Source organism: Xiphophorus maculatus, chromosome 2 (genome assembly GCF_002775205.1).
Source record: "Xiphophorus maculatus strain JP 163 A chromosome 2, X_maculatus-5.0-male, whole genome shotgun sequence".
Classification (NCBI taxonomy): Eukaryota; Metazoa; Chordata; class Actinopteri; order Cyprinodontiformes; family Poeciliidae; genus Xiphophorus; species Xiphophorus maculatus.
The window spans coordinates 30,770,898-30,788,870 of NC_036444.1; the positions used below are offsets into that span (position 1 = coordinate 30,770,898).

Below are 17,973 nucleotides of genomic sequence, written 5' to 3' on the forward strand. Positions count from 1 at the left end.
ACACACATTATAATTTAATCACATACTGTATGTCTGGAATAATCCTATTTTTATTTGTCAGAATATTTATAAGGACTTTTCCATTCCAAGCCATGACTTTTTCCAGAGTAGCACTCAGTAAAACACTGCAATAAACCAAGTCCTCTTATCTGAGATGCAGTAGTTATCTTTTGCTTCCTTTTATCTCCTCTCTGTTTTCATTTCATTATGACACTTAGATAAACTACCAGTCCCAATATTTAGAAAAGGGACATTTAGATCATCATATCACGCCGAGAGCACAGAGCCACAACTGGAACCTGGGAGGTCTTTTGTAAGAACCAGTCCTACAGCTACAGCTGAAAGCGTTTTCACTGACACAAATTATGTGTTCTGTGACATAGATTTGTATTTAACTTTTTCCCTTATCCAAAAACCAAAATATTTTATGTATTTTTAAAACACAGTTATCTGTAAAATATAAAATTGATATGAAGAGTCAATATTTACAGTGTCATTTGGGAATGTTCCATTCAGGCTTTTCTCATCCTCTATTTTGGTTCAAGCCATTTAAGCATTTGCACTTTTCACAGCTCAGATTTGCACACTATCTATAAGAAATAAATTACTTCCATGTATGAATGAAATGTCGGTAGCTCTACAGATGTTTGAAGTCCTGATAAGAAGCAGCTGCAGCCTTTGGTAGCCATTGTTTCCTTGATGCTGCACCATTAGAAGAGACCCTACAGAATGAACTCCAGAAGCGTTGTGAAGCAGCCCCTGCTGTTTTTTTTTCTTCATATTTCTGGTATTGTATGTAATTTAAAATGCTGAGGACAGACATTTTGATGGTCTACCATCTTTTTAATATCTGTTTGAATGCCTGTTTTACTGCATTGTTGAATAACTTCTATGAAACTGTTGGCATACACCATATTATTTCCCTCAATCTATCTGGTGTATCTTGAGGCTGGCAGTGACATCAATCAAACCTCCAAATTCCAAACATCTACAGTAAAGTCAACAGCAGTCACAACAAATCACAAAAAGTGCAGAAAATCCTGAACTGTTAATCAGTTCACTAGTTAATGTTGGTAAAACACATGTAGGCCAGCTGTGACTCACTGGGAAGAGGAGGAGTTGTTTTGCATTCATAAATTTAGTCAATTACAACTTTATGTAGTGTCAACACAGATGTACAGTATGTGTGACCGGTGTTGTGATCTATCTTCTCCAACACAGCAGTGAAATGGCTCCAGAGCAGTAAAGTCACTCATCCAGTCTGTAATTCTTTTAACCTGAATTTCTCAGAAGCAGTTTATCCTTGAAAATGAGACTTTACCTTACTTGCTTTCATAGTTAGCGAGGTCCGTGCAGAACTTTAGCCATTTTGGTGCCCTAGTCAAGATTGTGGTTTGGCGTCCTCATCCCAAACCAGAACTCCAAACCATTAAGGATGTCAGATCCTCCAACATCCTTAATGTCGGAGGATGGGGGGAAGCAGCTTTATGTACTAAAGATTTTATTTTGAGATGTAAAGGTTTGTTGACGTTGGAAACTGCTGCGGGAAAAAAGCAACAAGTTTCAGTAGTTTTCCAGAGCTCTGAATGTTTATCTTTTAATTCTGAAGAAGATTTTTACCAGGTGTCAGTTTCTGGCAGCAAGGTCAGAGCATCAGCTGTTCAGGCAGGAATGCACCTTTTTACAACCCCTCCCAAAACTGACACATTTCACAATTCCCGGGCAAATGTTAGTGATTTGGTAAAATTTAATACTTCAACAGAGTCCACACCTCAGGAAGCAATCATTTCTCAGCAGTTGAGAATCCAGACCCTCTGGATCACAGGCACAGGTGTCAAACTCCAGTCCTCAAGGGCCAGTGTCCTGCAGTTTTTAGATGTGCCACAGGTACAAAACGCTGGAATGAAATGGCTTAATTATCTCCTCCTTGTGTAGATCAGTTCTGCAAAGCCTTGCTAATGACCTAATTATTCTATTCAGGTGTGGTGCAGCAGAGACATCTAAAAGTTGCAGGACACCGACCCTTAAGGACTGGAGTTTGACACCCCTGCTATGGTTGAAGCAAATAGTGTAAGGCAAGGTCTGGTTCTTACCAGGATGTTGGATTCTGTTGCTCCACCTGCTTTTTAGGAATTGACAACAAAGGCTAGAGTTTTAGAAATACTGTTTGCATCATTTATGATTTACGGGAATAGAGCAGTTTCTAGCTCTGTTCTTCACTGTGCAGCAAGAAGATCCTGCTTCAAATCTTGAAACAGGACCTTCCATGTATTTCTGCATGGAATTTCCTGTTCTCTCAGAGCATATGTGGGCTTTCATTGGGTACTCCGGCAACCTCAGGCAGCCCAAAAACTTGGGTTAATTAATCATTCTCAACGGCTCTTAGCAGTGACTCTGTTCTTGTTTGCCCTTTGTGTCTCTGTGAGGCCCAGTGACAGCAGCAGCAGGACGTGATCAGCTTTTCTGGTGATGCACTTAAAAAAGAAACCAGGTGAGCGAATTAAAACATGGAGCTAATTTGTTACAAGTAATCAAATTAAATATATAAAGTAAATATACAAAGTTTATTAAGTTGTTGTGTTATATAAAAGTAAATAGATTAAGTTTGACAAATTTGATGTGAAATTAACTCTATTTTTTTTTTAAGTTGAAGCACCATTTTACCTAATAAGAAATTAGTGTCACATAATCCGGCTCATCTTTTACTCGACCATATCTTTTAATTTTTTTAAAGCTGAGAGGATCCTGAGTAATGTATGTAACATGGGTAGAGATTATACAAATGTTCTCAAACAGGCTGTAAAATTAAACTACAAAGGTCTTAGACATTTTTTTTTTTTTAGAAATTGAGTAATCAAATACTGAAGCTATGGGGAGAATGAATTTATAATCATCTGTAAGTCTTTCAGGAATGTAAGAAGAGGAGAGAACAGTTAACTATGAATGAAGGCCATGTTTCAGACAAATTAGTTATTGAAAGTTTGCCTGATTTATTCTCAGTTTTTTCTTTGTTTTTAACAAAGTAAGGAACGCTATTTACACCTTTTTTAACATGACATTTTAGCGTTATATTTATGTGATAGCAACTGTGTTGAATCTTTTTTCTCAGTAGTTTTGAAGGTTTACAGAATTTATGTCTTTAACATATTATTACTCCTCAGCACAGCACAGAGCAGACAGACGTTTTTCAGTTCAGACCCAACTTGGTCTTGGCCTGAAAAAGACACGTCAGTCTCCCATCGTGCACTTGCCTCCTCGGGAACGCGCAGCGCCTGGATCAAGGCGTGCATGCGTCCAGGTTCATTAGTCAGGTACAGACTGGAAACAAAGTGTCTACCCGCGAAGCTCCTCCTGAGTGGAGAACCCTAAGCACAGCGGGTGATGGCCATTGAGGTCTCTGTTCACTTGACCACGCAGACAGAGTGTGCTCTGTGGGGGCGCAGGAGGTGAGGCTCACAGCTGTTACCGGCGGACAGAATGGCAGCGCTGCGAAATCACAACAGCACGACTTTGTGGAACGGATCCTCGGTGGAGCCGAATGATGTTGACGTGCCAGCGGATGGGTCTCCGACTTTGCGCATCCTCATCTCCACCGTCTACTCGGTAGTATGCGCTGCGGGACTCCTGGGGAACGTGCTGGTGTTCTTTCTGATGAAAGCGCGCACCGGCCGGAGAAAGAGACCCAGTATCAACCTGTTCATCCTGAACCTGGCGGTGACGGACTTCCAGTTTGTGCTCACTTTGCCGTTCTGGGCGGTGGACATAGCTCTGGATTTCAGCTGGCCGTTTGGAAACGCCATGTGCAAAATCATTCTCACAGTGACGGTGATGAACATGTACGCCAGCGTATTTTTCCTCACAGCCATGAGCGTCACTCGGTACTGGTCCGTGGCTTCGGCCCTGAAGGACAGGACCCGGCAGCGGGTGTGCCCAGTGCACTGGGTGATTCCCGGACTGTGGCTCTGCGCCATGACGGCCTCTTTGCCAACCGCAGTGTTCTCCACGGTAAGAAGGGTGGCGGGGGTGAGACTCTGTCTCATGGGCTTCCCGGACGGCAAACCTTGGCTTTTGCTTCACCACCTTCAAAAAGTTTTGGTAGGTTTTGTGTTCCCAATGCTGATAGTGACGGTGTGCTACCTGTTGCTGCTGCGCTTCTTACGTCTGCGCAGCATGAACAACAACAATCAGGTGAAACGGAGCGCCAAGGTGACCCGATCGGTCACCATCGTGGTCCTCTCCTTCTTCATCTGCTGGATGCCGAACCACGCCATCACCTTCTGGGGTGTTCTGGTGAAACTGAATGTGGTCAACTGGGATAAAGCCTATTACATGGTGCACACGTACCTCCATCCGGTCACCGTGTGCCTGGCGCACACCAACAGCTGCCTGAACCCGGTTTTGTACTGCCTAATGCGCAGGGAGTTCAGGATGAAGATAAAAGATATGTTCTGGAGAATTTCCTCTCCCTCGGGGAGGAACACATGTCATCTGCAGCCGTTCTCCAGAACAACCAGAGAGCCGGACGACACACAGACTGCCATCCCGCTGAACAACTTAGAGACGGCTTTTACGGACCAGTGCGACACCAGTGTGTTCTAGCAGGACCGAAGTGGAACAGAAAAACAGCACCAGACGTTATTTTCACTGTCCGATTATCAACTCAGTAATCACCTCACCGAGCATAATTTGTAGAGATTCTGATTTCTCTGCGAGTATTAGTGTGTGTTTCAGCAAACTCAAAATGTATAAATGCTGTACTTTGTAATGTCCTTATGTTTGAAGCTTCTGTGCTCTTCCTAATGTAAATGTAACTCAGTGCTGCTCTGCACAGTGTATTTGCACCAACTTGGATTAATTATATAGAGGATTCTTTAACCACCTGTCTTTGTTTTCTCTGGTCCACTGATGGAACTGAGTTGCTCATATTGTCTGATTTTAAAGAGCTGTATGAGTTAAGGCTCTGTCTTAGAAAAACCACATTCATTCTGCAGCATTCACAACAAATCTATATCTATAATATACAACGTAACAAAACCTAAGTACAACGGAAGATATAAAAGTTCTAGTTTATAAACTACAATTTATTATCTATAAATAGTCAAGAATAAATTGTATTTTGTCATTAGGATCTGGCTGGTGATGTCAATGATCATACACCGTGTGCGCGTGTGATCACACACAGGCCCACGTACACACACGTGCTCTCTCTCTCTCTGTATATATATATAATATATGTGGTTTATCTAGATAAAATCTATAGTATCTCCATATCCTTCTGCTCCTGTACAATGTTATCCAGCATTTACCATACGTTTTTTGATCTAATGACTAAGATAAAGTTAACTTGTCACCTCCACATGCTAAACTGGTATTTATGGGTTACATAATTAACTTTACCCCATTAGTCTGAGATAGCAAACAAAACACATAACAGAAACAATATGATTAGGTGAAATAACCTCCCTGACTTTTATCCTTTAGTTGTCTCCTGTGATTTATCTCTCTCCTTAGGTAAGAAGAGCAATGATTGCAATTTCTTTTTCTCTTTGGAGAAACAAAAGTGTAACTCGGCTTAATCCCTCAGACCAACATGCATGTAGCAAGAGCAGAAAGGAAACCTCTCCTTTAAGCAGAACCTGGAACCATTCAAACAGCGACCGCCTTTGGGGTTTGAGGATAAAGAGCATCAAAGCCCCCCACCCCTTAAAATAAAACACCCAAAAAACAGGAGCACGGAGCCAGCAGTACTTTTCAGGTAAAATAAAGTTTTTTGAAGTAGTCCAACATCTCTTTACAGAGAAGCTTGGAGATATGGGATGAAAGAAAACTCATGCAGTTAGTCACATCAAATGCTCAGCCAATAGCTTCCTGTCAGAGAGGGACAGTTAATAAACAGTGAAGATTTTTGGTACATGACAGCCGCATAACTAAATTTAAATTCAAAAATACTTTATTGATCCCAAAAGGAAATTAAATGGCATAGTAACTCCTAATAATTCAAATTCTACAAAGAGTTATTGTAGATAGTGATGGCTGTTGGCAGGAAAGCTCTCCTGTAGCAGTCTGTATTATGGTGAATTTGAAGACGCCTCTGACTGAAGACACTCTGTTGTCCTAAGGTAGTCTCATGAAGAAGTCCATAATTTTCTTGATTTTATGAAGAATCCTTCTTTGCATTGTCATCTCCAGAGGTTCTACAGTCATCTCCGGAACAAAACCAGAACCAGCCTTCTTTATCAGGATGTTGAGCCTTTTTATTTCCCTGGTTCTGATGCTTCTTCCCAAACAGATGACAGCAGAAGAGATGTTGCTCTCAACAACAGACTGATAGAAGATCTGCATCACCTTGCTGCAAACATTTAAGGGTCTTAGCAAGAAGTCCAGTCTGCTCTGAATCTTCTTATAGATGCTTCACTGTTGCATCTCCAGTCTGTTGTCCAGATGAACACCAAAGCATTTATGTTCCTCAACCACCTCTACTTTTTCTCTCATGATGGAAATAGGATTTGATCTAATCCTATTCCTTCTGAAATCTGCAATACTCTCCTTTGTTTTGTTCACATTCAAGATGAGATGATTGTTGCCATATACTGCTCTTTGGTCTAGTATTTTAGCTCTTGAAATTCCAATCAGCTGCTCCTAGTTGTAAAAACAACTATTGTCGCCATGATTATGCATAAGCTGTCTGAAAATATCCTTCCAGCTGAACAACATCCAGAACCAGAGGTAATAACTGTTCAAACACACAACCAAAAGATCTACAACAAAAGTCTACAATAAGAACAAATCAAAAGCAATTTAATAGAACTACTCCAACATGAGTGGCGCAATTCTAGAAAATAATAGGTAACTACCAATAGTTATAAATGATAAAGCAGCGTTCTGTAACGCCTCCCAGAGGGAGTTAGGCACCAGGCACTGGAACAGCTTCTTTCCCACAGCTGTCATGCTTTTGAATGCCTCCTGACATAAAACATAAACTATAAGGACTATACTCCCCTATCCTCTCATACAACAATAACACATGGACTATCCTCACACACACACACATCACGGACAGTTTTCTTCACACAGTCCGTGTGAAGAAAACAGGACTGTTTTCCTGTTTACAGATAAAAGGATAAATTTACGGATAAAATCTGTAAATTTTATCTGCCATTATTTATCTTGTATTATATTATATACATATATAATCCATTTCCTAACATTCTTGTATATTCTGTATAATCTGTGCATATAGCTCCCATATTTATATTTATACACAATATCTATATCTCTTTGCTATAACCCCTCATAGTCCATACATACATAGTCTTGTACACCTGTAAATAAATATTTATATCTTGTAGAGCACTTCTGGATAGATGCAAACTACATCTCGTTGCTTGTACTTGTGACAGTGCAATGACAGTAAAGTTGAATTCTATTCTATTCTAAATGAAGGCAATTGAGTCTGTTATCTCCTACCTCATCCCAAAAAGCTTACTTGGTTCTGAAACTGGGGTTGGAAGTATCAAGCTTATAAGATGTAATCAGAAATAATGAAACTGATAGAAGAGCAAAGAAATTGTTGTCACTAATGAGGCCATTGAGGTTACATGAAACTCTGGCCCTACCGTCTATTCAGTTACCTGCGCTGCAATTGTTACTGACATTGGCAATCCTATCAAGTCTCCAATAATGTAAACATACACTGTTTAGGTCTCTAGGTGTGAGTTTCTGTGAAACTGCCAGGGGAGACGAGTCAAGGCAGCATTGTAGATGTTGAGAAGCTGGAAGATTAGGTAACGCCCCTGTTACTAGAGTAAAGATGTACCAGAACAATGTTCTGCTTCACACAATTTCCACCTCCTTCCTCTCGGAACAATCAACGGTGGAAAACCGTTCCTGTCGGACCTATTTTTGTGTCGAACTCTTACTTCCGGCAAATCACTTAGTCGCAAAGGTGAAAGTAACAGTTTTACTTATTTAATTTTTTCTCTTTGTTTAAATTTTCTGACTGACACCGCATGACATGGATCCTCTGGGAGTGCAGAACTCGGGAACTAACTTTAAACAACCAAAGCCCTATCCTGGACGGGTTTTTAAGCAGTTGGCTATTATTAAACAGAGGCGCTAACCGGTTAGCTAGCAATTTAAGACACTCGTTGCCTAGAATCACCAACCCTGTGGCGGTTCGCTCTATGTAGGCTACTTAAGTTTTAGAATCTTTACTAAGTAAACGTCTCTCTGTAAAGAAGGAACAAGCAATTCCATGTTGTCGCATTGGTTTATTATGGTATTTTAATGGGAGGCGGCTTCCTTTGGAGGACTGCACACCAGGGGCGCGAGTTGAGAAGAGAAAGGCGAACATCGCTGTCTGTTGGGCTCCCATGGAGTCTTTGGCCGGCTCCGTTTATAAGGCAGCCAGCGAGGGTCGGGTCCTGACACTGGCCGCACTTCTACTCAACCACTCCGAGGTGGAGACTCGGTTCCTCCTGAGCTATGTGACTCATCTGGCCGGCCAAAGGTCCACTCCTCTTATCATTGCAGCACGGAACGGACACGACAATGTGGTGCGTCTTCTCCTGGACCACTACAAAGTGGACACGGAACAGACCGGCACGGTCCGATTCGACGGGTAGGTTCCTCAGAGATGTCCTCTGTCCGGTTTAGTTCAGCCAGCTATAATGCTGTCCGTGTAGAGCATATGTTAGACCTACCTGTTTCTAAACCAATGTGCTTAGACCTGGTAGATATTGAGGTGCATCTCAATACATTTGAACATCATTGAAAATTTGCTTTTTGAAGTTAAACTAAGAAACGAATCACGTATATGGGCTCATTATGCACATACTAATGTATTTTAGTCTATTAAAAATACATAAGTTAAGAAACTTTAACCTTACTAAAAAACATCGACATTGACATGGTGGATCAAAACTGTGTTATTACCAGGAATACATTTACGATTTATTTAAAACGGGGACAGTGTACAATATATATGCATTACATTGATGCATTATACAGGTTGTAGCTTTGATGCTATTTTTTATGTTAGGAAAGATTGGATGGGATTTTTTAAAAGCATCCTTATTTTCATTTAAGATCCCGAAGTTGACATTGAATGGTAGAACAGAAACCATGAGGACAAAGGATTTGTCAACAGTGGAGAGGAAAAACTGCCCTTTAACAGGCCATGACTGTTAAATGTTAAATGGGCCATGACTGACTAGGGGTTTGAGAAGACAGAACAGATACACAAAAAAGTTATAGAGGAGCTGATGTAGAAAAACTTTTTATTAATGAAAAGTAAAAAGTTAATAGCAGGAGAGGGGAACAATTAGTTGTTGGCACCATTATCTCAGCCGATGTCCTCCTCCAGGAAGGTCCTACAGCAAAATGGAATACCGTTTATTCCACTGAGAGAACAAAACTTAGAAATCATAAAGGTAACAGTTGAAATATAAGCAAATAATGCAAATTGGAGAGTAGAAGAAGAAAGTAGTAGAGTGAGGAAAAGCAGTCTGTTTGTCCTCCAACAACCAACAGCAGGATAACTAATCCTTTAGCATGAGGTTTGAGCGAAGCAGAGCCAGGAAAAAAAAGTTTTTTTGGACTGCATTTCCTCCCCGTCAGATCGGACCGTACAGTCTACCTCTCCTTACTCCCCACTTGTCCAGTGACTGGGCAAATATCTCTGCTTTATCAAAAAGGAAAGTCTTAAGCGTAGTCTTAAAAGTAGACAGGTTTTCTGCCACATGGAGTAAAACTGGGAACTGGTTCACAGGAAAGGAGCTTCAGAACTAAAAGATCTGCCTTCCACTCTACGTTTAGAGCAATAGGCCACTGTGGTGGGTTGGACAATAAATATTTGAGTAAAGCCAATTGAGTCTAAAATAGCATTTAAAACTACATTTAGGTTATCCCTCTCAGTGTCAACATGAATGTTAAAATACCTCACTGTGATGGCCTTATTAATATTTAACACTAAATCAGATAAAATACATCTAAGCTTTGATCTAAAGATTAGTTTGAGATTACTACACTACTGAGACCCACTGTTGCTTCTCTGGAAGCTGAAACTGAGCTGGCTCATCCAGCTGACCACACCCACTATGTCACAGGTGCCAAAGACTCTGTCATGTATTATGCAACCAATTCTACTTCCTTTAACTCTATTTATGGTGAGCCAATTTACTAGAAAGGTGACAAAAATGCATATTAAATGGTCAACAATTTAAATGTTCAACAATTTAGTTTAGTCAATTTCAGTTTGACTAAACTAATTCACATACTGCATGATTGCCGGTGTGCAATGGAAATGGGTGTCCAGCCTAAGAAACCTTCTGGTCACATAAAAGCCTGGGTACAGTCAAATTAACAACATGCTGAGTTCGTGAAGGTTTGAGGGGATAAGTTGTTAGAAGTCCAAGCTGCACGGCATTGATAATCCAAACACATTTAGACCAAGCTTCTATATAAGTCTGGAGCACTAATATTTTATATAGTTAAAGAAAGAACCTGGAAATAAAACCTACCTAAAAGATTGTGTTTCTCTGATGTAATTGTTGTGGAAATTATTCAGATAATTTATTCAGTACTAAGTTGGTAAATTTAAAACCATAAATAGACTTACATTGTATTCGTACTAAGACATAACATGCATATATCCACAGAATTCTTTTCATTGAACTGTTTGAGCAACAATGTTGGTTTTGAGGACAAACAAATAGTTTTTTTTGTTTATAAGATGTGATTTTTTTTCCTATGAAAAAATGGAAGGAAAACCTTAAGCTCCCATTTTACATCTGCACCTCTTTAATACATTGGTTCATTCATCAAAAAATATTTCTAAGCAACATGCATGACTGCCTGTAAACATAAATGGGAAAAGGATCCATGATCGAGAGCAAAATCTTATTTAAAGCTTCAGTGTAGCAAAAAATATATATTTTTTACAGATTTGTTAAAACTATTACAGCTTGACACTTTGATATAAATATAATATAATACAATAATACTGTGAAAGAGCTGCACAGTGGCGCAGTTGGTAGCACTGTTGCCTTGCAGCAGGAGGTCCTGGGTTCGATTCCCGGCCTGGGATCTTTCTGCATGGAGTTTGGTTGTTCTCCCTGTGCATGCGTGGGTTCTCTCTGGGTACTCCCGCTTCCTCCCAGAGTCCAAAAACATGACTGTCAGGTTAAAGCTATCTTTTACTGTTCTAGACTCAGAAATTGGGATTGGCATCTGCAGGCACAAAAATACAAGGATGAAAATGGCTAACAGCAGCTGATAACTTTGGCTACTAGATCAACAATGTTTTGTGTTGAAGGAACAATAAATGTGATATGGACATGAATTTTCCTGTGATACTTTGTTGTTGAATCTTCTCTTAACATAACTCTGTATTTATTAAAATGTAATATATTAGATACAAAATAAACTAATTCAGTAGAAAAGTGTATTTCAGCGATTTCTGAATAACAAAATCCTAAAATAAAAATATAGCAAAAGATATTAAAATAAGAACTGAACGTGGGTGCGGCGATGGCACAGGGTGCAGAGCGATCAGCCCAAGTACGGAGTCCTGGACGTGGCCGTCACAGGTTCCAGTCCCAGCCCCATGACTTTTGCTGCATGTCTTCCCCCACTGTCACAACCCGCTTTTCTGTCTATCTACAGTAAAATAAAGACCACTAGAGCCAATCCCCCCCCCAAAAAACTAAAAAGAAAAAAAAGAAATGAACTTAACTTACAAACTAAATTAATTGTAAATATTAAATAACAAGAATTAATAATAATCATGAATTAGTTATTTTGAACAAACAAATTTACTCATATTTTAGTCCAGCTCCTAAAAGACTTTTCACATTTAATCACATGTTGGCATATGTATTAATTTGAGACTCCCTGTATATTATTTGATAATAAATCACCCAGTCTTTTAATTTGAGGAGTTTGCACAGATTTGTCTTAATTCATCAGACTTTGTGCTTTTGGAGATGCTGCCATGTTTTATCAACCACCTGTTAATTCATACCTGCCAGACTGTTCTTCTCCTGATAGTTAGTGGATTGTGCTATAAAATGGCACAATATGCCTGGAAAAGACATAACACTGCCCCTTTAAATGTTCCAGCTCAGAAAGCCTTCTGCTGGGACCAGGCCTGTCATGATATTTAATCCATTCTCTTGTGTGTTTCAGTTACATCATTGATGGGGCCACAGCGTTGTGGTGTGCAGCTGGAGCCGGACACTTTGAGGTGGTTCACCTCCTGGTGAGCCATGGCGCTAACGTCAACCACACAACCATTACCAATTCCACTCCCCTCCGGGCTGCCTGCTTCGATGGCCGACTGGACATCGTCCGCTACCTGGTGGAACACAACGCCGATATCAGCATCACCAACAAGTTCAACAATACCTGCTTGATGATCGCTGCCTACAGGGGCCATGTGGACGTGGTCAAGTTCTTGTTGGAGCAGGGTGCCGATGTCAATGCTAAGGCTCACTGTGGGGCCACGGCCCTGCACTTCGCAGCAGAGGCAGGCCATCTGGAAATTGTGAAAGAGCTGATGGACTCCCAAGCTGCCATGGCAATGAATGGACATGGCATGACACCATTAAAGGTAGCTGCAGAGAGCTGTAAAGCTGATGTGGTGGAGCTGTTGATGGCTCATGATGACTGTGACCCTCCCAGTCGCATCGAAGCCTTGGAGCTGCTGGGGGCGTCTTTTGCCAATGACCGGGAGAACTATGACATCCAGAAAACATACCAGTACCTTCACATGGCCATGACAGAGCGCTATCATGACCCTGACAACATCATTGTGAAGGACTTGCTGCCACCCATTGAAGCTTATGGGGGGCGTAGTGAGTGTAGAACGCTCCAGCAGCTGGAAGCCATCCGGGTGGACAGGGATGCCTTGCATATGGAGGGGCTCATGATTCGGGAACGCATCATGGGCTCAGACAACATTGACTTGTCACATCCTATCATTTATCGAGGAGCGGTCTGTGCAGACAACATGGAGTTTGAGCAGTGCATCAGACTGTGGCTTCATGCCCTTCGACTCCGGCAAAAGGGGAACCGCAACACGCACAAAGATTTGCTGCGCTTCGCCCAGGTATTCTCCCAGATGGTTCACCTGAAGGAGGCGGTGTTGGCCTCGGCGGTGGAGCAGGTCCTCAGCTGTAGTGTTCTGGAGATTCAGCGCAGCATGGCTCGAGTTGACACAGCGGCTGAATCCGAGCTGCCGCAGGCCATGGACAATTATGAATCCAATATTTTTACTTTTCTTTATTTGGCCTGCATCTCCACTAAGACTAACTGCAGTGATGAGGGGCAAGCCAAGATTAACAAGCACATTTACGACCTGATCCAGTTGGATCCAAGGACACGTGAAGGCTCCTCGCTGCTCCATCTGGCCATCAGCTCCAGCACACCTGTTGATGATTTTCACACCAATGACGTCTGCAGCTTCCCTAATGCCAAGGTGACCAAGCTGCTGCTGGACTGTGGTGCTCAGGTAAATGCAGTGGATCATGAAGGAAACACTCCCCTCCATGTTATTGTCCAGTACAACCGACCAATCAGTGACTTCCTCACTCTACATGCCATTATCATCAACTTGGTCGAGGCTGGGGCCCACACAGATATGACCAATAAGCAGAAGAAGACTCCGCTGGACAAAAGTACCACAGGTGTGTCTGAGATTCTGCTGAAGACCCAGATGAAAATGAGCCTGAAGTGCCTGGCAGCGCGCGCTGTGCGACAGCACCAGATCACTTATCGCAACCAGATTCCCAAAACTCTGGAAGAGTTTGTGGAGTTCCACTGAACTCAGATCAGAAAACTCAATAGGGTTAGAGCCACATCTGTTGTTTCTTTCAAACAATTGGTTCATAAGGTGCTGAAAGTAGTTCACCAGTAAAAATTTTTTAAGCATTTGTATGTTGATAAAAACTATTTTTTATAAATGCTTTTGCAGACTAACACCTGCATAAACAGGCTGACCTGGTTGATGTGCGTAGAATTGCTTCTACGGCTCATTGTTTTGCAATAAAACAGAGAAATCCCCTTTAAGTTCTGCAAAGATTTTCTGATGGTTTAATGAATGTGTATTTTTCAAATACAGAGAAGACAGCGGTAGTCTGTCGTATCCTTTCATCCTTTGTGTTATGTCATATATACCATGTTACTGTGAAAAGGTTGTCAGACCTTTTCACAGGTCTGACAACCTGTGAAAAGTGCCTGTGAAGAAATGCACAGCCAGCCTAGCTTGGATTCCCTGTATTCATCTCATGAATTGTATTTTTAGAATTAAAACCATTTTATTGGACTTATTTAAAGAACTTTCTTAAACTGCTCAGAAAAAAGAAGCGTGGACAGAATTAGGTCGTTTGGTCAGACTATTGGTCATGTTCAAGAAAACATGTTTTTTTCCCTATTTGTTCGACTTTAGATATTTCATTTAAATGTCATTTGAAACAAAGTTTTTGGTTTTCTATTTCTCTGACTCATCAATGCATTGATCAGAATTACCAGCAACAGATTTCTAGTGGTCATTCTGTGGGGTGGCATGAGCCAGGGGTCAGGTTATGACCCAGAGGGTGTTTTGTATTCTGCTCCATGAGTGGATGTGTGTAACCTCTGTAAATCCATCCACACACACCATGCAGCTGCTGGATGTGCCCTGGTTATGCATTTATGAGGCATGTTGTCTCTGAAGACTTTCTCAATGTTTTGACTGTGTTGAAAATGTCGGACACTCCCAACCACTGGCTAATAACACTATTGGCAATGGCCAAATGCCCCCTGGTGGCCATTTTAGAGTTAGCAGCTCCTTGCAAATGAAATCCTTAACTTGCTGCTCTGCATGTTTGGCAAATTATGGCCATTTTTTTTATCTTGCTAACTTTTATGTTTGTAAATTATTGCATGAGGTTGATGATTGGTGCTGTAATATTTTTTCCCTTGGTATTATTGGTAAATTATCAATAAAAACCAGTTTAAGTTGATTATGTTTTGAATATGGTCTAACTCTTGGTACTAGATTTGTTCTGGTTCCTTTCATAATGAGAGTGTATTTATTATAATCTTTATTATGTAGCAAAATGAACATCAAAGTTTTCTAAAAGTTATTGATACACAGCAAAGAAGCAATCAACCCCTGGTTTCTTCAATAGCTCAGAACTAGAATGTTGTCCTTGGTGGGACAACCTTTGGTTTAGGTCTAATGGAATAATATCTTTAGTGATTAAAAATAAAACAAATAAGTAATTCTTATTGTATTTTCTTCAACAGAGATAAAAGTTAATTCCATGTGTACTGTAAGATAGAAACAAGAACATTTTCCTAGCTGCACTGTGAATGAATAGTATTACTTGAAAGTGATCAAAAGTCAAGAGTGAATCATGATGAAGAAATAAATATCTTCTTGGCAGCTATAGAACTGTTAAGTCCTGTTTAATACAGTCAAGCTTTTCTTCCCAGATGGATTACATGTTGAGGAATTCTTGTTGCTTTAAGCCTGGGAGCCCTGACATAGAACATCAAAAAAAGTTCAACTTTGTAAACGGTTTTATAAGAGTACTTTGCAGATTTTTTTCTAAGGTTTAATGAAAAATATATTCAATTATTTATTATTTTTGCACTTTCTACAAGTGTTGCACAAAAATTCCACATGTTCTACATGTTGTATTGATCACTCAAACAATTTGAAAAGACTTGACTCCTATTTTGAAGTAAAAAGGAAGGGGAGAGTTAGGTTGGGAAGGGGTGCTTATATACACATTTCTGATCCAGTAGCATTCCAAGACTCAACCGGAGGGATCAATTTTACGTTAGGGTAAAAAAACAAAAAAAAAATCAACGTGTACTTCTTTTGTTGTTTGGATGAACTCTCATGCTATTCCTGCTGTTGTCTGCCGTTTGGTGGTCATTGTGAATCGCCTTCATTGGAGCTGATGGGCCAATAGATTTTACTTTGTAGTCCAGTATAAAGCTTGTGGTGGAAAACTGAATCACATTCTTAGTAAGCTGATGGCAGTATGCTGTTTGAGATTAGGTAGAAAATTTGGGACTTACTGTTTACTTCTCTATATGTCAGTACTGCTGGAACATGTAAGTAGTCTGGCCAAAGCATTTTGAATAGCTTGGAGGTGTGAAGGGGATGATTTATCCAAGCCAGTAAACATGGCATTGCAATAATCTAAACACAGTGACAGATGTATCGATTATTCATTATTATATTGCGACTATGTGTTGTTACTGTTTTTAAATGTTTTCCCTCTCTCTGTATGCTGCTGGTTTTGGACAGGTCTCTCTTTGAAAAGATGTCTTTTGATCTCAATGGGACAAACCTGGTTAAAGAAAGGTTATTATTGTTATTAAATCAGTAAACAGCAAAAATCCATATAAGAATCAAATATTGAACCAAAATTTCAAATGCTGGACTCAGGAGGTGGACAAAAACAAACAAGAACCAGACTGACTTTGTAAATAAAGCAGGAGCTGCTATAACGAGGGTCTCTGTCTTATTGTTGTGTAAAACAAGGTTAGAAACCCAGAATGAGATGAGCAGTGAAAGAAGCCAGAGAAATTGTTTTTTATTTTTTTCTGGAAGTTTTGTTAAAAACATTCTCAACTATGATTCTAGTAATTCTATCATATTTTAAAAGAAAATTATGCCTCATCAACATACAATGCTGTTTGATAAGACTGATATTTTATTGACAAATTATTTTCCTGCAAAGTGAAACAACAAACATCTGAAGTGATTAGATACTTGTTGGGGTGTGCACTATCACACTGAGGACTATCATGGTTTTAATGTTTTGTGTATGTCTGCTATACAAACTAAGAATCTTCAGCGTAAAAGAGAAGAAATAAACACACAACTTTGACATGTTTTTTTATTCAATCAACTGCTTTATATCCAGCAGTAATGCCCCTATCCATACTGTTCATTAAAGTTTATACTTTTTACAGATAAAATGAATAAAATAGTTCTAAAAAATATTTGATCTTTAATGCCTTGATGATTTGCTTTGGTTTAAAAAGTAGTGAGTAATGACAGGAATCCTAACTTTAAGAGGGGAGCGCTTCAGTTTCCAATAAAACTCAAGTCAACATCCAAACAAGCCATCCAAATATGACAAGTAGTCAAATAGATTTGGGGTTTAGCTCATATAATACAATTCTTTACACATTCCTGCCTGCTATTAAATAAAATACAAATAAATATGCTTTTAGACATTCATTTAGATTTAGAGCCATGTATAAACAACAAAGAATACCTGGACAGAGTGTTATACAGAGTGGTGTGAGATGACCTGACATGGAGAATAAAGTCCAAATTATCCATGATATGTTGACTGTCACCATAATTTAGGAGTAAATTTAGTTTGTTTTACATATAGATCAGTAGGAACATGTCTTGTATATTGAGCTCTGTCACTGACTCTACATATGTATAATGCAAGCTGTTTTAAAGAAACCTGCATACCTCTGTCTAACTCTGCAGTAGTTTCTCTCAAAATGAGAATAGTGCATCAGTCTTATGAAATATACATCACTATGTCCATTGACTGGCTGAGGTGCTGGTAAATGAATAGTTATACTCAATATGAACTGAGTACTTTATGTCTTCAACTGCAAGCAGAATCTTAATTATTTCACCTCAGTTTGATGGAAACAGCTTGCAGCGTTCTTCAGCGATGAACAGAACATCAAGGTCTGTCAGTAACAGGTCAAAGTTTGGTTTGAAGTGCAGATTGAAACTCATCAAACTGCCTTATAGCTGCTTCTCTGCGTTCCCATTGGTGACGGGCTGCTCCTCCTCTTCCTGACATCTCCGTCTTTTGAAGAATCCAAGCTGTCAAAAAAATCATGGTAAGTTGTTAATGTGTACCCTAACCACAGGCGGTCGCAGCCTGTTTGGGCGATCAGCCCTACTGGCGCTTTACACTAGAGCCACATTCACCCATG

General features: G+C 40.1%; 3 protein-coding genes across 4 annotated transcripts in view; 2 read left to right on the forward strand and 1 right to left on the reverse strand.

Annotated features, from left to right (window-relative positions):
- Positions 1-3,298: 3,298 nt before the first annotated feature.
- On the forward strand, positions 3,299-4,867 carry LOC102222642 (relaxin-3 receptor 1-like). The gene has a single exon (XM_005808691.2). The coding sequence runs from the start codon at positions 3,478-3,480 to the stop codon at positions 4,597-4,599; it is 1,122 nt and encodes a 373-aa protein (XP_005808748.1). The 5' UTR covers positions 3,299-3,477; the 3' UTR covers positions 4,600-4,867.
- Positions 4,868-7,902: 3,035 nt separating this feature from the next.
- fem1b (fem-1 homolog B) lies at positions 7,903-16,889 on the forward strand. The gene is made up of 2 exons (XM_005808677.3): positions 7,903-8,620; positions 12,187-16,889. Exons 1-2 carry the CDS (start codon positions 8,373-8,375, stop codon positions 13,820-13,822), a joined length of 1,884 nt encoding a protein of 627 aa, XP_005808734.1. The 5' UTR covers positions 7,903-8,372; the 3' UTR covers positions 13,823-16,889.
- Positions 16,577-17,973, reverse strand: part of LOC102231467 (integrin alpha-11-like) — a 52,242-nt gene continuing 50,845 nt past the window's right edge. For both annotated transcript variants that reach the window (XM_023347210.1, XM_023347207.1), the window contains exon 30: positions 16,577-17,860. In XM_023347210.1, the coding sequence (XP_023202978.1) occupies positions 17,780-17,860 (81 nt within the window). In that variant the 3' untranslated portion in view covers positions 16,577-17,779. The remainder of the gene's footprint in view (positions 17,861-17,973) is intronic.

Bases quoted from the DNA above. Each gene is read 5' to 3' on its own strand.
- LOC102222642 (XM_005808691.2), top strand. From the start codon at position 3,478: ATGGCAGCGCTGCGAAATCACAACAGCACGACTTTGTGGAACGGATCC.
- fem1b (XM_005808677.3), top strand. From the start codon at position 8,373: ATGGAGTCTTTGGCCGGCTCCGTTTATAAGGCAGCCAGCGAGGGTCGG. The intron at 8,621-12,186 runs GTAGGTTCCTCA...TGTGTGTTTCAG, and splicing joins GGCACGGTCCGATTCGACGG to TTACATCATTGATGGGGCCA.